At 37.2% G+C, this 22,634-nt stretch overlaps 1 protein-coding gene across 6 annotated transcripts in view; it reads left to right on the top strand.

Annotated features, from left to right (window-relative positions):
* LOC107746588 (plakophilin-4-like) overlaps nucleotides 1-22,634 on the top strand; it is a 59,234-nt gene that overhangs the window by 9,509 nt on the left and 27,091 nt on the right. For 4 of the 6 annotated variants that reach the window (XM_016560855.1, XM_016560853.1, XM_016560856.1 and 1 more), the window contains exons 2-5: nucleotides 4,164-4,264; nucleotides 12,973-13,085; nucleotides 19,982-20,016; nucleotides 21,207-21,421. In XM_016560855.1, the coding sequence (XP_016416341.1) occupies nucleotides 4,169-4,264; nucleotides 12,973-13,085; nucleotides 19,982-20,016; nucleotides 21,207-21,421 (459 nt within the window). In that variant the 5' untranslated portion in view covers nucleotides 4,164-4,168. Of the gene's footprint in view, nucleotides 1-4,163; nucleotides 4,265-6,437; nucleotides 6,468-12,972; nucleotides 13,086-19,981; nucleotides 20,017-21,206; nucleotides 21,422-22,634 lie in introns of those variants that run through there. The other 2 variants (XM_016560859.1, XM_016560857.1) reach the window with 2 other exon arrangements.

Genomic DNA, 22,634 nt, shown 5'->3' with positions numbered 1-22,634 from the left:
CGGGCTGGACTCCGCTTTGTCCATGGTGAAAGTTGATGTAGTTTCGCTTTCACAACGAAGCACACAGCGTCTTCGGTACATGGCTGCAGCGTCAACAATACTACAGCGAGAATAAAAGTTACGCCGCCTTTGTTTGCGTGAACATTTGGGCGGCGTTATGCAAATCTTCCCACATTGTGACGTAGGTATGTGGGGGCGTGTTAGAACGAGCCGTTTTAGGTAGGCGTGGTTAACTCTTAACTTTTATAAAGAATATCTCTTTGGTTTTGAGACTTTAGTGTTTGCAACTTTACAGATCTTCTTTATGCACCAAGAGCTTGTAACACTCCAAAGAGAAAGGAAAAATTGAAATCGCATCATATGACCCCTTTAATACAACTCCGATTGGATTCGTCTGAAAGAAGAAAGTCATATACACCTAGGGTGCCTTGAGGGTGAGTAAATAACAGGCTAATTTTCATTTTTGGGTGAACTAACCCTTTAAGCTGCTTCGAAACAATTCATATCCCCTTGTTAAGTCGTGACGTAAGGAATGCTGTTTCCAGGTCCATGCCTCTACTCGTTTCACTTGAGAATACTACTCAACAGCTGTGTATGAGTATTTATTCATATTACACATTTAGCCCAAGTAAAACATTTAAAAACCCTACGGTGTACACTACAGTCTCCATGCTCACAGCATCCCAGACACAAATATTTAATGATTTATAGAAGATGAATCATTGTCTGGCCATCTGGGATTTCAGTATGGAGATAAAGATGATAATTTTTCTGTAGTATTAGGCCTACATCACATTGTGAGTGCATGTGTGTTGCTTTCTTGTGGCATCTGATAGAGCGTTTGGACCCGAAAGTGGTGACATGTGACATCAGACTTAACAAGCGGATTACTTTTATAGAAACAAACACACAATTTACCCAATTGCATCAGCAAAGCATCCATTACACTTTTTTCTTTTTCTGTGCGTTAATGTTTATGATGTTATGACTGTCTGACTTCTTGACACTTGGGTAGAATTCCCCTTCATTTCTCATCTTCTACCATTGTATATGCCCCCGGTTTCACAGACCACATTTATGCTAAGTCCCAGACTAAAATGCATGTCTGGGCTGCTTTAACTGAAAGAAACTTGCACTGACATATCTTTAAAATATTTTAGCGCCATTGATTTGTCTGAAGATGCACACCAGTATTGTTTTTTTTTTTCTAAGGCACGTTTATAAAAGATACTTAAATGTCCTAATTGAACTATGGCCTAATCCTGGCTTAACCTAAGCCCTGTCTGTGAAACCAGGCCTTAGTCTTTAAACATAACCTAATACAAGAGCTTGGGCTTTCTGATGTTTGCTCAGTAACAAACTATGATAAACAGCTTTTAAAGTCATTTATTCCAAAATCATCAGGTAGGCCAGGAAGCCGTGCAAATCGCAATATCCTTTTGTTTGAGGACCACAGATAGAGAGCCAGCCCTTGAAAAGCAGTGGCCGTGGTTAAGTAACCTCTGTTGTAAGCTCAGTTGGATGCAAACAAGAAAGTTCTGCTGTTACTGGACACACACAAGTGACTAACTTTAAATCCTTGATTTCAAACAATGCTGCACTATATTCAGTTGGCCGTTATGTCATATTAATGTCATATTCACTGTGTTACCTGGACAGACTGCATGATTTTAGAAATCCTATAAGATCATTACAAATCACACTGTGCGACATGGATCTAATAAATCTGGGTACGACATGCTGTAGACTGTGCGATGATGACATCTATTGACTCGTAGGCTACAACTCAAGTTACTATTGAAAAATAAAACGTCATCAGCATGTGCTAGTGGTAAACGAAGCACACTTTGGTAGTTGTAGTTTTTATGTGTGCTAAAAAAAGAGGAAGAGGTGAAAGAGGAAGTTAAAAGAGTTTGAGGTAAGCAGTTTTATGTTTTAGTGCCATGTCACGTTGATTTCATGTTGCATTTTTATTGGCTGGTCAGTAAACGTGGGTCGTAGCAGCAAACACACTGTGCGATGATCATGCTGTATTTCTGACACTGTCAGAAAATTATTGTAGGCTATCTTTGGTCGCAAGATCATGACAACGACCGTCTTCGAAGCTCTCTCACTGTACGACACAGGACCACTGATTAGGAGACACGATCACAGAAATCGGCACGATTGTTTCACGATTTGTCTGGGATAGTGTTGGGAATCGACAATCGATTCTGATTCCAGAATCGGATACTTAAGGTCAGGAATCGGATACTTGTCAAATAAAAATTTCGATTCCGCCTATCGATTGCTATGCACTTTTTTTTTCTTCATCTGTGAGGACCGGAGCTAGTAAATAATGTTCTTTTTAGCAGCATCATATGACCCCTTTAAATCTGCTTTCGCGCTGCCACTGACCTGAAGAGAGCAGCTGTCTGTCACGAATGAAACAGCTTCAGTCTTTTCAGCCACACAGTATTTGATTCATCCAGTAATGAAACAAGTACATCTTGAGTGAGCCATTGAATCATTAATTCATAAATTACATGTGATTTTGTTTAGTCGTCTAATGTTTTTTCTTCAGAATCATGAGAGAACCACAACTTCCATCGGGGGAAAAAACTCAATTTATCCAGAACCATGCAGCTCTGTTTTGCACACAAACAGCTCTTAAAGAGTCAAGATTTTATGTAGCCTGTTGATTTTTGTTACAAATCTCACGGTTCGGATCACATTACGGTTTTTGACCCACGGATCGGATCATTTTTCGGATCAGCAAGAAAATAAAAATATTTCAATTTAACTTGCTTTCCATTTATTACTTAAAGTGAAGTACTTTGATACCACAGCAAACACTACTAGATTAACTAAGAAAGATTAAACATGATTAAAGAAAACAGCCAGTAAAAATAAGAACAAATACACAAATTACAAGCATAGATAAATACAACAGAATATGTTACAAATAAAATAAGGTTGGTAGTATTCAAATACAGAAATGTAATTATTAGGGAAAATAACACTACATAGTGTTCACTGTATAAATTAAATATTGTGATTTATGATGCCAAACTTAATGCATTACAAATGCAATCTAGATATTTCTTTGTTAAAGGAAAGTTCTCATTTCTAGTGTATATTTAATGTTCATATCCAAAGTGAATGATTTTTCATTTGCATTAATTAACCATAAAGAATTTTTTTTTTTTCCCCTTATATAAGAAATACTACTGTGTTGTTAAATATGTTGAAGGCAGTTTTTTAAATTGTGAAGTGTTTTTCTAGTTTGTAAATTATTGTTTATATTTAATGTAACTGTCTGTACACAAATAGAGTATAGCAGTTTATAGCGAATAGCAGTTTTTATTTTTTTTCCTTATATAAGAAATACTACTGAGTTGTTAAATATGTTGAAGGCAGTTTTTTAAATTGTGAAGTGTTTTTCTAGTTTGTAAATTATTGTTTATATTTAATGTAACTGTCTGTACACAAATAGATTATAGCAGTTTATAGCAAATAGCAGTTTTTTTCTTATTTTCTCATTACTAAAAAGTATCTGACAAATAATATTCATATTCAAAGTTTTTGATTGCCATTACTTAGACAACATTATATTTTTTCAAAAAGGAATAAGAGTGTTAATGAACAGTTTCCGAGGTCTTATTAAATGCAGTTTTACAGAATAGTGTCTTTCTAGTTTTTTTTTTTGTTGCAAATTAATTTGTAATTTGGTGCACTGTGATTACAAAAAAAAAAGTTGATTTGGCCCGTTAATGGCGACATTTCTTCTCATCTGGCCCTCACCCTAAAATGAGTTTGACACCCCTGGTTTAAAGTATCATATTGTGCACCAAACTAAATTGTGACATGATTGTATCGTTACTCCCCGATTCATGAATTGCAGACATTCAGACATTTTATTATAGTCATTTTTGAGCTTCTGCTCTAGTCTGTAGAGTGCAAAAGCCATAGCTACAGTTCATTTTTAATGGCACGTTTTTTTTTTTCATGTGATGTAATGGTATCAGTAGCATCTCTGTAGCAATCCATTGTTTCTGTTTAAATTAATATTTACACCAAATATTTGGTTTAGTGTATTTTTGTATGGTATAAACCAGTTCAACCACCTCTTCCATGAGCTCTTGTGAATGTTGAAATCACAGGCATGTGCTGTGTGTTGACAGGAGGAATGCCAGCTCCGAAGCCAAGCCCAGGCTCACCGGAAGCTGCTGTGCCATCGCTTCACAGCACTGCCACCAATATCCTGGCTTCTGTCAAAGAACAGGTAAGAACCTACTTCACACACATTTTGTTTCTATATTGTTATATAGTGATTTTTATTTTATTTGTTATTTTTTTGGTTCACACAATTGAAGTCAGTGGTAACCAAAACTGTGTTTCACAGAAGCAAGAAAGTCATGAAGGGTTTGGAATGAAAAATTTTGAGGTGAACTATCGAAAAGTGCTGAAATGTCTTCTAGATTGAAAAACATTTACTTAAAGATGTTGAGTGCTGTAGGGTACTTCTTCAGGCAACATTATTCAATTGCGATTTTCCCAGATTTGTACGGTTTTCTGTATTTTTCAGACCTGAGAAGTATGAGCCACATGCATCTCAAAATGGCCTTAAAATCCAAATCCAACCCAAAAATGAAAATTCTCTGGTCATTTACTCAACCCCATTGCATTCCAGGTGTAAATAACTTCATTTCTTCTGTGGAACACAAACAGAGAGTTTTAGAAAAAAGAATTAATCTCTGTGAGTCCACACAAAATGAATTTGACTTTAAAGAAATAGTTTGCCAAAGATGACAATTTGCTGAAAATGTACTCTCCGTCAGGCGATCTGAGATGTAGATGAGTTGGTTCTTTCTGAACAGATTTGGAGAAATGTAGCTTTAAATCACTTGATCACCAGTGGATGCTCTGCAGTGAATGGGTGCCGTCAGAATGAGAGTCCAAACATCTGATTATAAAAAAATCCACAAGTAACCCACATGACTCCAGTTGATCAATTAATGTCTTGTGAAGGAAAAAGCTGTCTGTAATAAACAAATTCATCAAGATGAACTTTAAACTGGCTAAAATTGTTTCCGGCTAAAATACAAGCTCATAGTAATGCTTTCTCCGGTGAAAAATTTGTCTTGTCTGAAAGAAAAGGGAAATATGCACTATTACAAGTAGAAAAAAAACCTTGCTACGTGTACTGCGTTAAGCTAACTTCTATTGTCCTCATTTGTAAGTCGCTTTGGATAATAGCGCCAGCTAAATGACTAAATGTAAATGTAAATGAAAACAGTCCAAAACCATTCTAAGAGGCCTCTCTCATCTTTTTAAGTGGGAGAACTTGCACAATTGGTGGCTGACTAAATACTTTTTTTCCCCACTGTATCTGTAGATTTTGATGTGAGAAGACAACAGGGGACTTTTTCACTGAAGGAAGCATTATTATGGATTATGGACTTTTTTAGGCCAGAAGCAACAGTTTGAAGTTAAAACATCTTGAAGATACACTTACTGCAAACACACAGCTTTGTTCTTTTTTTCTTATTATTATTATTATTTGTGGATTATTGTGATGTTTTTATCAGCTCTTTAAGATAGCACTCTTTTTTTCAGTTCGGCCTGAGCCATGAAGTTACTAGCATAAACATAAATGCACATCTGGCCTGATGGTGGAGAGTTTGAGTTAGAGACTCCGAATTTGCTATGTTTAATATTGAGACCTCTATCTCTGTGTTAAATTGCATAACTTTCCTGCAAGCAGTTCTATGGGCTGCCATAGACTCAAGAGAAGTAAAAAAAGAAAGAAAAGAAAATGACAAAGAAGAAGAAGCGATACATTAGGTGCTTGGCCCCTAATAATAACAATACTAAAAAAAAAAAATTTTAAAAAGCTGATCAACCCGATCTTAGCTGATCACATGCCTGGTTATTCATTTTGTAAATGCATATATAAGTATGTTAACCTGGGTTTACAGTGTACAGTGTGAAATTACAAAACCTGACTATCCAGGATTAATTAGATAAGCAAGGGTTATTTTATACCAGGGTTAAAATGACACTAGGTGATTTAAGCGTGAAAAGCTGAGAGAAAGGTCACTCTTTTCCAGTTCTCCCTCTTTATGGCGCAACGCCAAATCCTATTGTTGACTAGTGTCAACAGGAAATAAATCTCTATTGGAGAATACCTGGCCAATGTCATTTCCTCTTCCTTTAAAAGGAATTTCCTGGAAACTTTCACTCGTTTTGTTGAAGTACTCGCTCAAAGTAAAAGTGAAGGAGAGGAGAGAACAAGAGAAGCTTGTTTAATTGAGCAGCGTTTAGACCGTTGAGCCCAAGACTGTAAACCACCCGTCTAGCAGTTTAACCAGCGAAGGAGTGAGAGAGAGAGAGAGGGATGTCACGGGAGGTTTTCCTGTGACTGTAGAGCCGACTGTTGTAAAAAAAAAAAAAAAAAAAAAAAGGCTGGGATGAGTGATTTCACAGTGAGTCTATTGCTGTCTTGCTCTTTACTGGTTTTTCTTGCTTTTCTTCTCACGTTTCTTTTTTACTTAGATCAGCGCTGTTGCAGAATGTGATATATTGCATATTCATTCTAAATGTGCAGTCATTTTATTTAAATGAGTGTTATTGTAATGATTATTGTGTCAGATCCATTGTTTTATTAGTGTTGGCGGGGGGGGTGTTTGCTACAGTTTTGTTTATGTGTGTTTGGTGGCCTCGAGTGGGCTGCCCAACCTTACCTTCAGTAGATACCTGCATATGAGCACTCTTGAAAATCAAATTTTGTTTTATGTTTTTTTTATGTTTATTTGTCTATGTGGTGTTTTTAATATGCTTTTAGACAAACCATGTGCCAATCCATTAATCAACACCATTGCTGAGTATTTTCTCCTTAAAACTGTAGTTTCCCAAAGGCAGTCCCAGAAATGCGGTTTGAAACAGCCCTCGGTTTGCTACGTCACAATCCAATAACCAATCACGTCAAGGGATCGATTCCTATCACTAGCATGCAAAATATACCAATACCAGCACAAAACCAAAAATAAATTAGAGCAAAAACCCATGAAGCTGTGGTTTAATGTGAATTTAGAACCGCTAACTTGCATTATAACCCGTGGCAACAGTGTAAAAGTAGCCCAGAGTCAGACGCACCTCTCCTGCATCGGCGTCTGCACTTCACACGCATTGCTCGCGGGCGCGAATTAACAATCACAAACGGCTGCATTCGAGTCTTCAAGGCATTTTAGGACACAACATCGTCAGGTAAGTAACTTTAAGGAATGTTACAGTATTCACTGTAGTTGTCCGCTAGTAAAAACATAGTTTTATCAATCATTATCCATGTATGCCATTGTTTTGCGTTTACTACAGTTCAGTAGATCAGGAGGCGCTGGCTGGTGTGACTGAGTGGAGGCGGGACTAATTTGCATATTCATAGATCAGCGTATAGTAAATGAGGCAAGGGTTACATTCAAGCTATTTTAAGGCATGAGAAAATTATTTTCACAAGAAAAAACATTTAATTATGTCATTTTGATAGATAAGTTTTAAGGGATAAAATATTTGACCACAGGGGGACTTTAAGTTGTATGCTTTGCAATACAGATGATTATCTCTCAAATAAAAGGTATCATCTTGTGTCATTTTGATATATTGATAAAGAACAGCTGTTACATATAAACCCAGAAGACTAATGGGTTATACATATTTATTATAGAATCTAATTAATGTCTCTGCATCTGCATAGGTCTACTTCCCGACTTTATTCCCTACTATATGCGAACAGTATATGAAAAGTAGTATGTCTGAATTCACAGTATTCGTAAACACAATAACCAAAAAGTACCTGGATGAACTACTACTTCCACTAATTCTGAAGTGCACATCCAGTAGATATTTTGCTATCCCATGAGGCCACAGGAGAGGAGTTATGAATGGCAGTGAAGTAACGCAAATAACGCATGAGTCACGTGACAACATTTACATTCATGAATTTAGCGCATGCGTTTATCAAAAGTGACTCCTAAAAGATTTCACTCCTTTTGTGAAAGATGTGATGGCCTCAGCTTTTCGAGTGGAGGAACAGAGAGGGTTTTGGAGATGGACTTTTTGCCTCGTTGTGAAGGAGCAGCAAGACCAAAGTACATTTGTAGTAGTGAATTGAGGTAGGGAGGTTCTTTTCCCGGGGGAGTCCTGAAAGCTAGCGTCTAAACCTTAAATTTGATTTTGGCCACAACTGGGAGCCGGTGGAGTGAGAGCCGGAGGGGTTTGACGTAAGTTCTCTTGGGCATCATCTGTAGAGGCTTAGTTGGGCTAGTTTAGTTTTGTCTAATGTTGTAAAACATGCAGCTACATGACCGGGCCGAGCTCAGTTCATTAACAAACACTACCGCAGCACCGCTAGGTTCCTTGCTGTCCTTGTTGGCATGACATGGCATTGCAGGTGTACATCCGAATTTCATTCATACTGCACGCATTCATACTATATAATGTCGAAAATGTACTCGGTTGTTTGAACGATCAATCAAATGTAGTACCTATTCAGTCTGTGTGTGATTTTTAGATGCAGCTAATTTGTCAGATAAGAGATAGATGCTGTATAGAGAATCTTGCAGTTTGTTGACGTCTTTGTTTTCCTTCTTTTGAGAAGTGATCTGAATATTCATGGCTTGAAACAGATGGAAAATTGACAGGCTTGTGCTGCAGTTCTGTGGATGTTTTGCCCTCCAGGTCTCCATATACCAGTCACGTGGCTGAAAACTATCAATAGGCGACAGTGTAACCTACCCAAATGAACCTTGCTGTAATAATGTTTTGTTTTGGTTTTTTTAGCAGCAGTGAACTGCTCTTTAGGATTGCACTTTATGGATTCGTATTGCACTTTTACATTGTAGGTTGCTCTGTTATCTCGTCGTTATTTATGACAGTGACATAAAGAATTGAGTGAGTGAAGCCAGACTTTAGCAGCCTTGTCTGAACTAATGTGAAATTGTAAGAGGAATCATCAAAACAATAAAAGACAAGGATCAAACTTCATTTACCTTTTAAACTACAACGTCTCAAGACCTTAAAGGGGCCATCGGATGCCCATTTTCCACAAGTTGATATGATTCTTTAGGGTGTTAATGAAAAGTCTATAACATGCTTTGGTTAAAAATTTCTCAATGGTAGTGTAAAACAACGGCTTGATTTGAGAAAGGGGTGATGATTTTAGTAGATTAAAAAAAAAAAAAACACTGGGTGGATTTTTATCATTATGGGGTGGATTTGTACACACACTGCCAACACACATTTCAGTTCAAACAACATGTAAAAGTGCATTTTGCATTCGATGACCCCTTTAACTTTCGATAATGAGGTACCTGACAGGAAATAGTCTGTTTGAATATCCTGAAATATATGCAGTCTGTTACCATTAAATATGTTACAAAAAGAAAGTAAATAAATACATCTTTTGAGGACCAGAGAGGATAACTGAAGGGCTGATCACTATATCACAGACTGGTAATATTCCTGGTGCAAAAATTATATTACTAATATATTCAATAATTTTGTCATGGTGAAGCACCAGATGTTCTGTTTTGCCAGTTATTCTTTTTCTGCCTTTTAAGAGACCATAAGACATTGGTGGGTGATGGTTCAAAATCCCCCCAGTGCAGCCAATCAGTGTGTGCATGCTCATTCACAATTAAAAGGGTCATGAACAGCCTCTGTTTTATTTTGTACTGTTCTCTGAGGTCCACTTCTCAAGATTTTTACATCAGAAAAACACAATTTAGAAGTAGTAAGCTATTTTCTGTCCTGTTTTAACCCTCCTCATCAGAACGCTCTGTTTGAATAGGCGTGGAGGATTGTAGACTCTGAAGTAAACGCCCACTGCTGTGATTGGCTAATAGTTGTGTTTGACAGCATACATTCCTCATAGATGGACGCACAGCACCGTCTTTTAGTTTCAATCTTTCTGACAATCCCACGGCAAATTGTTCCTTGTTTGTAAACGAATCCACAGTAAAATGAACAAAGGAAAAAGTTCTTACTGACACGGTCTGGATCTTCATTAAAAATAAAGGTTATTCACTTTTTCCTAACATTGGGATCAGAAGGAAGGCAACGCAAACACTGTTTTTCCACAACTTGGCACTGCACAGCGTATTGTTGTCTTTGGAGCATCTTTATCAGTTCGTTCACCTCTCGTTATTTATACTACATGCGTGAATCAGTGGGCGGGGCTAAACAGGCAGCAATGTAGAAGCAGGTGTTGATCTTCGTCTGTGGAGGCGGTGCTTATCCACATTATTACATCATAGAGTAGAACATTCCACAAGCTGTTGTTTTGGCAGACTGGCTTCAATATAAGCTGTTTTTAGACTAAGGAGAAAGTTTTGAGTTCTGAAAACTTACAGGATGTTTTTATAGTACAGTGACCTCTCATATGTCAAAAGATCAAAGGAATTTTGGTTTCTTTTCACAAAATCCCTGTCCATGAATTACCTTTACAGGAATGTTGTGGGATCTTTGGACTCCCTTCTAAAGTTTGGCTGCAGTATATTGCATAAACACAAAAGAGACTAACTGGCCACGACTAACTAGTATGACGTCATATTGCTCAGGCCCCACCCACGACCGCTGACAGACTGTCCCGTATTAGCATATCTCCGCCCTCAGCCAGTTGTGCTCTGTCTGTCATTTTTTCTGCGTTCAAGCAGCTGTAGCAACAACGACTCGTAAGCAATGCAGGAGTTTTGTAGTTGGATGTAAAAATGACCGTACGAGTCTTAATTTTCTCCCGACACCCAAGCCACTGAAGATGCAGTGAATTGGTTTTGTTTTTGATGGTAATGCACCACCGAATACATGTCTGCACAAATCATTTTACTCCAGACCGCTTTCTGAACGAGGGACAGTTCGAGGCAGGTTTTGCTAAAAGGATAAAACTGAAGGATGGATCAGTACCCAGTGTTCGTGATTCAGCTGCACCTCCAGAAGAAGCAAGTCCCACACTTTATATTTCTTATGATTTTATGCAAAACGCCTTTGCTCTTCCACGGAAGAGAGGGGCGGGGGGAGCAGAGGTCATTATCATCTAAAGGGACATGCACCGAAACGGGTCGCTGTGAACAGAGCTGTTTTTGACAAGGTAAAAAGGGTGTTGTTTTACATGACCACTGAGGAATTTTAACCAAAGTATGTTGCAGACATTTCATGAAGACCCTAATGAATCATATCAACTTGTGGAAAATGGGCATCTGATGACCCCTTTAAAAAAATGACAGACATAGTAAATGAATGGGAAATACGGAAAAAATGTAATGGAAAAAATATCTCACAAAAATTGTATAAATATTGTGTAGTACTATAAAATGCCCCCAAAATTCTAAATAATAATAATAAAAAAATGTATTGAAAAAAAATTTGATTGATTTTCCTGAGGGGAAAAAAAAGGTACATTTCATGGCTTCAGTCACTTTTGAACGCAAAGGTACCGAGTGTGACCCACAAAGGAAGCGGAGGGTTAAATAAGGAAAATAAAAATAACCCTATTATGATATAATGAAACTTATGTAGACCTGTCGCAATAATCAATATATCTACTTATCGCGCAATATATGTACATGACCTCAATAATTTTTGGTGACGCAATATATCGCCCATTATATTTACTTAAAAATTAATGTCACCATGTTTTGTACATTCCACTTGCACCTGTGTCTTTTGCAGCTTCTCGAACATAACCTGGTTTAGTCATGAGGTGATAGTTCACATTTAAAAAATGCTTCTACAAACAAAGTTTCATCAGCAGATATGGCCTTGTTTAGGGATCTGTGCACTTTAAAATGACAATAATATCGCTTATCGCAATTATTTCTGGGGCAATATATCGCACAACAAAAAGTTGTTATCGTGACAGGCCTAAACTTATGTATATCATGAAACAAGATTTTAGTCATGTCAACTCCCTCTAACCTAAATAGTCTCTTATTCTTTTTTCTTTAATCTTTTGTTACTTGTTATCTTTTGTCATTTGTTGGGCTATACTGTTTAAATATTGTGCTGCTCAGTTACTCGTAAAGCTGTCTTAAAAACCAACTAGAAAAAGAATCATGATAAAATTGTTGATTGTGATCCTGCAAGAAAAGAAATTGTGATGTGATGTTTTTGCCATATTGCCCACCCCACATTGAAATTTGTGCAAGCCTGTGTTTTTGTTCTCCCACGTTCACATAAATGGAAGCCAATGGAGTGGAAAGTATAATGTGACGTCCCTTTGCTCACATCAGTCTTGGGGTTTAAGAATTGAGAATTGTGGTTTGTAGTTCAGGTGTTGCTTTATGGCTGTGCTATGTGTGCTCTCTACATTGTAATTTATCAGATGTTTATTGTCCAAAATACTGGACTTTTGCTACAGTCAGAGGCCCACTGAAATGCAGGGTCTGTTTAAAAAGATTGCTGACAGGGTTTGAGTTAAAGCGGTCATGTGATGCTGCTAAAAAGAGCATTATTTGGTGTAATGAAATGTGTCCCAAAAACGGTATACTACCGTAAAATTTATGTCCAATACATGTAATGTCCAATACAGTTTTTCACCGTATATAGTAGGGGAATTTACCGTTAACCATTTAACAGGTTTTTACTGTAGCATTTTTACAGTCTTTTACCGTTAAATTCAGGGGTCATTTTTTACAGTGTAGTTTCCTTTTCAGGGACAGTGGGAGTGTGAAGCTGATGTCTCTGATGTCAACAGATCGTTCTCTAGAGAGCGCTGCTCTCTCTGTGTGTTGAGAATCTATAGTTGTCACCTTTTAGAGCAGTGCATAACCTCCTGCTGCAGGACAGAACTAACTTACAGTTACACTAGGGTGCGTGTACGTGATTTTAAAGCATTTTTGGGTTGCAGTATGGTACATGCAGTGCGTGTGTTTACTGCTGGCTCAATCATGATACTGTTCTTCATCAGAGACAGAGACTGAGTGTGTGTATTGTGTTTAGGAGCTGCAGTTTGAGCGTTTGACTCGGGAATTGGAGGTGGAGCGACAGATTGTGGCCAATCAACTGGAACGATGCCGACTGAGTTCAGAATCCCCAGGAGCTGCTAGTGGCGGGTACACACACACACACACACACACACAAACACACGTACTAAAACTCTACATGCTACCGAGTTCTGAAGACTGAAATCTACATGTTCAGTACAAATTTTTACATAACGTTTTTCATGTTCAATCCTAATCAAATGCTTATTTCTCCCCAGTTTTGATGCCTCCTGACCATTGCCTTGACTGGATTCAGTGGGCTATGAAAGAGGATCCCTGTTGCTTTCATTTAACTTGCACTGACAGAAACGGAAGACAAGGATGAAAAAGCCTGAGTGAAGGACAAAAACGTTTGCGCAACCAGTGTCTCTCGTCCCCTTCCCTCACCACACTGGCTCCTGCTGGTCTCCCAATACAACTTACAGCCCTGCAAATCCAAGGCCTGGAGGAGGGATTCTTTAGGGTTTAAACAGCTGGAAATAACACGATTGCCAAAAGGATTTCTCAAATGAAGACTTTTCTTCATTTATTTGAAATATACATCGTATGTAACTTAATCATCTCTCTTTTGCCAACAAAATAGACCTACCTCCTCTCTCACACACACAGACACACACTCACTCACTCACTCACTCACTCACTCACTCACTCACTCACTCACTCACTCACTCACTCACTCACTCACTCACTCACTCACTCACTCACTCACTCACTCACTCACTCACTCACTCACTCACTCACTCACTCACTCACTCACTCACTCACTCACTCACTCACTCACTCACTCACTCACTCACTCACTCACTCACTCACTCACTCACTCACACACACACTCTCTCTCACACACGCACACACAGGTTTGTTTTTGTGAAAAGTGGGGACATCCCATAGGCGTAATGGTTTTTCTACTGTACAGACCGTATATTATATTGCGCTACACCAACCCTACCCCTAAACCTATCCCTCACAGGAAACTTTGTGCTATTTCAGATTTTCAATACACTCCATTCTGTGTGATTTATAAGCATTTTGAAAAGTGGGGACATGGGGTAATGTCCTGAAAAGTCACCTTCTCCTTGTAATACCTATGTCATACCCTTGTCATTATACAAATTTATGTCCTCATTTGTCACAAAAACGCACACACACACTCACGCACACACACATGCACTCACGCACACACACACACAAAACACAACTGCGGCATTACCCTGTTGACCACAGTGCATTTACATTTACTCTTTTTTCTTTTTTTCATTTAATATCCAGAAAAAGTAGAGGAAGAGAGATAGAAGTAAAGATTTAAAAATGTGGACGCAGCATATGGGCCAACTTTCCATTTTTAATACATAATCATCATGCCAAAAGAAGAGCATAACAAGAACATAAAAGTCTTTAATACATTTTTATATAGTAAAATAAAGCAACTTGAATATTATTAAAATGCCTAAAATACACAAAATAAATGAAAATATTTATTTCTCCCCTCTGTAACTGTTTTGGTTAATTTATTTAATATAAACACTCCTTGTTTCTGTTAATAAAGAAAAGTTTGAAAACAAGCAGCTTTGTTATAACAGAAATATAAGAAATAAAAAATAAGAATCATTTTATAATTGGATTGGGATCCCCAGAATCAGATTGGGGATGTGAGGCTTTGAATATTGTGTTGGACAGCTGGGGGTCCTCGAGTCAAAAAGGTTAAAATAATAATAAAAAAAGCATTATCATATTACCCCAAAATATTCAGATTCTACCTCTGATTTTAACGGTAAATACTCTTTCGATGTTTTATAATCAGAATGCACTGTTGATGGGCAGTGTGCCTGATGTCAGCATGCAGTGGGACACGCTGTATTGTGTACAGTGACACAATCTTCCGATTATAATACATGGATGGAGATGTGTTTATGTATTGTTGAAATCAGAGGTACAATCTGGATATTTTGGGTAATATGATAATGTTTTTTATCTGCTAATAAGATTGAAGTTCGCTTGGCTCTGTGTACAGTGTTTAAAGACTATGTTTCGATTAGCACAGAAAAGATTACAAAAGTGCACATGTACATCTGCTTATGACCGATAGTGATCCATTGGCAGGTGTTTGTGTGGGGTTTTTAGGAGGCTGCTTTACAGAGGTGGCCAGTGAGAATGCTAGTCAAAGACCACGAGGAGGGCTCTGGCACTGAAAGACATGACCAATGTACTGAAGCTGATGATCTGCTTAGTTAAACACGAACATAAACACGGGAACATAAACACAAATAGTGTGTACTGAAACACAGATAAAATGTTATATTAATTATTCAGTTAATAATTATCTAATATGAATTATTAATAGTATTATTACATATTTTATGCACATTTTGATCACCTATTACTGCACTATTGTAGTGCTTAGTCAAAGTACAAAGTCGTTATCAACTTGTCTTCATTTTTTTGCACCCACATATCTAGAAAATGCACTGTAGACGAACTGACCTCCAAAGTTATCGGAGCTTTTGATTGAGATGGCCTCGTATGTTTTGAAGTATAATTATTTCAGTTTTGACAAGGATTTTTTTCTTCAGATTAGTGGTACAGCTATGGGTTCGATTTTTGCCCCCTAATTATGCCAAGTTGTTTATGGGTTACTTTGAACATTGCTATGTATTCAATGCCGGAAAAAATCCTTTTTGTTCATGTATTATTAAATGGTATAGGTATATTGATGATATATTTTGTATTTTTTGGGAGATAAAAATGAGGTTGAGGAATTTGTGTCGATTCTTAATAACTTCGATGAGAACTTAAAGGGGTCATATGATGCTGCTAAAAAGAACATTACTCAAAATTTCCCACATCGTGATGTAGATATGTGGGGGCGTGTTAGAACGAGGCATTTTAGGTAGGTGTGGCTGACTCTTAACTTTTATAAAGAATATCTATTTGGATTTGAGACTTTAGTCTTTGCAACTTTACAGATCTTCTTTATGCACCAAGAGCTTGTAACACTCCAAAGAGAAAGGAACAATTGAAATCGCATCATATGACCGCTTTAAAATTTACTTTGGAGTGCATTTTCTAGATATGTGGGTGCAAAAAAACTAAGACAAGTTGATAACGACTTTGTACACAAAAGATACGGATCGCAACACTTTGTTGCTTTCAACTAGCTTTCATCCGACTTCCGAAAAGCCAGTTTTATAGATTGAGGAGGATCTGTTATTCTGGTGAAGATTTTATTGAAAAATCGAAAATCATGAAAAAGAAGTTTTTAGATAGAGGTTATCCTTTTGATTGGATTGATGAAGCGTTTAATACCTCTTTCCAAAAAACACGCTCTGAGTTGTTAAAAAAGAAAACAAAAAAAGTAAAGAAATGTTCTTTTACTTTTATTACAACTCTTTTTTTGATGAGATCGATTTTTAAAAAATATTGGTACTTGTTATCCTCTAACCCTGAGTTGAGTTCTATCTTTCAGCATCCTCCGTTAATTGTGTACAGACTCATTTAAAAGATTATTTGGTGCATGCTCGTTTGAAAAGTGATACTCCTGGTTCTTCCCAGAGATTACTTAGTCCTATACCAAATGGCAACTATAAGTGTGGTAATTGCGCTCAGTGCAATAATACATCCAAAACTTCCTCCTTCTGTCATCTGAGAACCGGTAAAAAATATAGAATCAACTCTGTGATAACTTGTGTCTCCACTCATGTTGTTTATTTGATTCGTTGTCCTTGTGGTTTAGGCTATGTTGGTAAAACATCACGTCAACTTAAGCAAAGAGTTAGTGAACACAAGAGCTCTATCAGGAGAAAAGATATGAATTATCGAGTTGCAGTCCATTTTCTTGCCCACAACCATGATGTTTCTACCTTACGCTTTTGTGGGATTGAAAGGGTTAATATGCCACCTAGAGGGGGAGATATATAATTACTCTTACAGTGACGTGAGCTGTTTTGGATTTTTACCCTTCAGACTTTATCTCCTTTAGGCATGAACGATGAAGCACTGTTTAATGTGATGTTATAAATTACTTTTTTTTTTTTTGTGATAGATGTTAATTATGTACCCAGTGTGGGTTATTACCAAGCGATGGTCCTTTGCAGTGATTGGTCATGAATTCTTTTTAAATGTGGTTTAAATTGTAATTTCATGTTTGAAGATACCTGATGAAGGTCACCGAAACGTTGTTATTAAACCTTTTTGATACTTTTGCACTAATTGACAGTGTTTGTCAATTAGTGCAATTGTTTTGTTTTGTTTTTCCTTGAGTTTTGATCTTTGTGGTCTTTGTTTCCTACGCACCTATCGATTGCCGTCAGGTGTGCGGAGATTGATTGTTAATTGAGATATAATAATAAACAATCAAAAAAAAGTATGCAGACGTGTAACTTCTACATTATACATCTAATTATAAAATTGTTTCTACTCCAATTTGTTGTAGAAATGTAATCATTTACACAGTGTCATGACTTGTTTTTATGCCAAACTTGTAAAAAAACATATTTTTAAAATAATTAAGGTATCACTAACAGGTTAAGTAAAATATAATGAATGTGTAGGCTAATACAGTGCATATCTTTAGCGAAATACTCTTAGAGCGTTTATTTCTCCAGCGAGCTGTAGCGTCTGGTCTGTCACACCACATCAAAGCAGGGCCGTGGCCACAAGCTACGATCGGTGCTTGAAGTGGGCCGGTACACACTTCTGTATCTTAGTCTTTAGTGTTCTGGCACATGTTGCTCCGAGTCAAAGCGTCAGTGTCTGAGTGATTAGAAATGACACTATATAAATCACACTACCAGTCACCTCTCAACAGAGTGCGTCTACCTACCACGAGAGCATGTCAGGGGAGGCGTAGAATTATAATAAATTATTGATTACTAATTTGAATAGGTACATTATAACGAAAACAATACCTTAAAAATGAAAAGAAGCAGGTTTTTGTGATCACACCAGTAAATTCATGGAAAGTCCAAGGATCCAGTAAAGAGAATTACTAATAATGCTAATAATGCAGAGTGACTTGCGTCCAGATGTCAGTAAATTATTATTTTTATCGTGTATTTGTCTTGAAAGCAAGAGTGTTTTATAATTGATGCTGGCTGAAGGTGTTTTAGATTATGCGGTGGTCAGAGGTGTAGTGAATTATGAAAATTAAAAAGTACTTTATTTAAAGTAAAGTACTTCACTTTAGAGTATTTGAGCGAAGGTAGAATTACAGTTAATTATTTTTGTTTAAACAGCATTTTTTGAATACATCAAGGAAACAAATCAAAATGCTGTAGTAACTGCAACCTTGTCCTATTATTATTATTACTTTGTTGAAGTGACGTGACATGACGTGTACCCAAGTATAGTGTTCCCATACTTAGAATTTGTACTCTGCACTAACCCATCCCACACACACACACACCAGGAACAGTTTTAGGCCATGTCCACACGTACACGGGTATTTTTGAGTTTTTCCTCCTTCCGTTTTAAAAAAAAACGTCACAAGCCAAAAACTCCAGTTTCGCTGTCTACACAATAACACTGCAACCAGAGTTTTTGAAAATCTTCACACTGGCAGGCGTTTTCAATAATGTTCGGTTTCAGTGAACTGGTGCTGCGTTTGCGTGTGGACGAACGGCCTAACCACGTAGAAAAAGCTGTGGTTTTAAAAATAACCACGTTCGTGTGGACAGGGTCTTATTTGCCCCAGTTACTGTGTGTTGAGCTACAGTATGTTTTTTCATCTGCCACCTGGTGGATATTGCGTGAAGCACAACAAATTTATATACATTTCTAGGAAGCATGCACAACTTTTTGGCTAGATATTTGTCAGAGCCAGACATCAGATTTTGGGCAGTCAAGAGTTTCACAGAAAGTTGTGTAATTTATAATTATGAAAACTTCACAACTCAAAAGCTGAAACATGGTAATATAGCTACTATTTCAACATTTCCAGATTATCATGTTTTTCTGTTAAAACATAAGAGCTTGCACTATCACAAGCCCAGAAACATTGTATGCAGAACAAAGGTTATACAAGTTTATTAAGGAACCACAATCACGGACATTACAGTCGCTGGTTTTAGTTTTAGAAGCAGAAAATAACACAAGCAGCCTTGCGAATGACTTGCTGTATTACACTTTTCTTTGAACAGAATATCGCACTGGTTATCGCTAAACTCCAAGCTTACCAGTGTTTTCAGATAACCAGCACTATTTTTCCAAGACAAAGTGTGTGCATGGTTTCTAGGTTGGGGAAAATGTAAGCAGAAAATTCCCCTCTTGTGCAAGTGTGAAGTTTTGATTGGGGGATCACGTCTTGATATCAGGCATGTTTGCTTGTGTGCTGGAATAAACCGTGTAGCCTCTAATATTTGTATTCCGTTCAATAATTTCTGAAATCTTGACTTCAATTCCGTTTTAAATGTTGTTTTTGTATTCATATTATGTGTGGTATACAGTATATATACACACATACTTGCATTTGTGGTTTACGGGGACTCTCATAGGCGTAATGGTTTTTATACTGTACAAGCTGTATTTTCTATCATCCTACACCAACCATACACCTAAACCTACCCCTCACAGAAAACTACTGGCAATTTTTGAATTTCATAAAACACCGTTTTGTATGTTTTTTAAGCCAAGTCACTCACTCCTGCTCAGTTTTAGAGCAGTATGTACTGCTCAGTTATTGATAATATCTTGAATTTTGTTGTTACATTATGGCTTGTTAGATGTCATCATTAACTCATCCTCATGTTACTTTAGATTTGTGTGACTTTCTTACCATCAAAGGATGTAAAATGACTGTCATATGAACGTTTTGCAAACCATATCAAAAGTCAGGTGAAAGCTTTTGCTATTGCAGATTTTGTTATTATCCTCCGGCATGGCTCTCGCATCTCATTCCACAGTTTTGGCATTGATTTTATGTGACAGAAACATAAATAAACTTATTTTCTGTTTGTTTCTTTTTTTTTTAGTTCCTCTGAGATGTCTCTTCCCTGGAGATCTGCAGGTATGGAATGAATGAGTGAATGCATGAATAAACCCAGTTTTAGCCAAAGTCAAAGAACAATGTCATTTTAATCATTAATTAATCGACGACAGCTTTTATACCTCAGTAAAGAGTGGAGCAGTACAGTTCTATTTATACAGCAGGCTTTGACAAAAATATGGTTGAGAGTCTTTGAAAAATTGTGGTTGTCACTCCCTTAAGTAAACAAAACCCACACGTGATGAAATTGATTAAGCTGGATTGCCCTCAACCCTGAAAACAAAAACATACTGGAACACTGCACAAAGTGCACTAATTTGTCATTTTATTCAAAACAGCAAATTAAGATATTAAGATATATTCTTGGTTTTAAGCAAATTCCCAAATAATTCCTAGTAGGTTGATTTATGACTGTATGTAGAGCCATGAGTATGTAGTAACGCGTGCTGTACACATACCTTAGCTTTTCTCTGCCAAATTTTAGATCCTCTTCATGTACAAAGCATTGTCACTTCACAACAAACTGTGTGAAGTTAAGTCCAGTCCAGTGGCTTGTCTTATTTCACCTCTAGAGGGTGATGGTACACTGTTGAACCAAATACTTGCCATTGTAGACAAGTAAAACAGCACCGTGCATGGTGGATCGCAGAGGAATAAACAACTGTCACAGATTAAGATGGCATTTTCCATAAGCATAGGTAGACAATAGAAGAAGCTGGTGACCAGTTTTGTACTGTGAACCACAGCCAACACAGTATTTGTAACAAAGTCGCCTGCTACAACTAGACAGCATATTAACAGTGGATTGAAGGCTTTGACCATTACTCTGTCTGTCTATCATTATGGCTTCTTTCCTGCCTTCTTTCCTCAAGTCGACATCCACATGAATACCACCCTGAGCACTAGTGGCAAATGTTTACCCTTGTAATTTGTATTTTTAATATAAAAAAAAAAAAAATTTATTTAGTGCATGAGAAGCCTAAATACAAGCTGCTTTCCAAATGCAGTTCTATATAGCAAGCAGACACATGCAAATTATATGCCATCAATACCAGTTTACCTCCACAAGTTAGGACAGATTTGCTTTCACACTTGCTAAATTTGCCCAAATAAAGCTTGGAAAACAAACTGGTGTGGGTCCACACAAAACCTCAAGTGTAAAGGCACCCTAAATATGAAGTGTCTAACCTGCAGTTTACTGTCGGTCTCAGGGTCTGTGGGGAACTCTAACAGTTCTGCCCAGATGAACTCTTACTCTGATAGTGGTTATCAGGATGCTGTGAGCTACTACAGCGGTCAGGCACAGGGCGAGTGTCAGCAGAGACTTCAGAACGCATTACCTGCTTCAGGAGGAAGCTCCAGGCTGCAGAGGGGCTCCAGGGCTGAGGGTCAGGCTGCAGGACACCCCCGAACACCTGAGCTACAGGTAGATCTCACATCCCTCACTTCTTAAGAGCTTAATCCCTTGAAAAACATGTGCGGGTCATGTTTCACCAGAAAATCAAAAGTACAAGAAGAAAATGGAAGCCTCTCTCCTGAAGCGTTTTATTATTATTATCATTATTTTATTTATTTTTTTCATGACAGTTATGCACATCTATCCCTACGTCCTAAATTCTCATTATAATAATGTGTCTTAGTTTTTTGTGTATAGGATTCGTATTATTCTCAGTTGTGATACTCTTCTGATTCTTCATTACCATACTGTAGTATAAAAAACGGACATTACCATGATGTATAAATACTTCAAATATTACATTCATTATTTTTTGCTTTACTCAGGGTTTCCGCGGGGTCTTAAAGTCTTAAATTTAGTTGTATCAAATTTAAGGCCTTAAAAAGTCTTAAATTGTACAAGAAAGTCTTAATTATGATTTCAAGAGGTCTTAAATTTGGGGACGGAAAGACCAGAATTGCGATATGGCTGAATGTAAATGTTAAGACAGTAGCATAATACAGTGAAATAATATGTTCTTTAGCCATATAAATACAGTTGCCATGTGCGTGGGTAAAATGTACCCACTGGCGCTTTTAGCTATACAGCGACCTCTGGCGGTTCTAGTGTTAAATGTGAACTGGTGGATCGATAAGAAGACGATGCATTATAAAAATCTAAACATAGGGGTGTGCGATTGTTGTTTTAACGATGTGCGATTTGATATTATGAGTATATCGCAAAAGCAAACACAAAACACACCTAACGTTACAGAGTTCACGCATACATTAGGTGATGAAGTCTAGCAGGTTAGACTAGTGGCAGAAAATGTATATATTTATATCATTTCATATAGTTAATATCACACGAAGAATGCCGTTTTTTCTCCAAAAGTCAGCGTGATTACAAATGTGATATTGATTTTATACAACAGTTCAATAAACAAGAAGTTAATATTAAGAGACTTGCGTTTTAGACACCATATTTCCTGTTTTTGCTCTATTTCTCCAACAAAAATCACTTCAAACACAGCCACAGCGCTGTTTTATGTCTCTGAGCAACACGACAGTGTTTTGTTCCTGAATGAATCACCCGTTTAAATGATTCAGCTCAATCGCAATGACTCACTTATTAACAGTGACTGGCAGTTTTAATTTCACATTTAAGGTACCTTTTCATTTTTTAAATAATTTCAAACATCAGT

The sequence above is a fragment of the Sinocyclocheilus rhinocerous genome, unplaced genomic scaffold, assembly GCF_001515625.1.
Source record: "Sinocyclocheilus rhinocerous isolate Xijiao unplaced genomic scaffold, SAMN03320098_v1.1 scaffold1973, whole genome shotgun sequence".
NCBI lineage: Eukaryota > Metazoa > Chordata > Actinopteri > Cypriniformes > Cyprinidae > Sinocyclocheilus > Sinocyclocheilus rhinocerous.
Note: the sequence above shows the minus strand (reverse complement) of the source record. Positions and strands in the feature narration are given on the sequence as shown.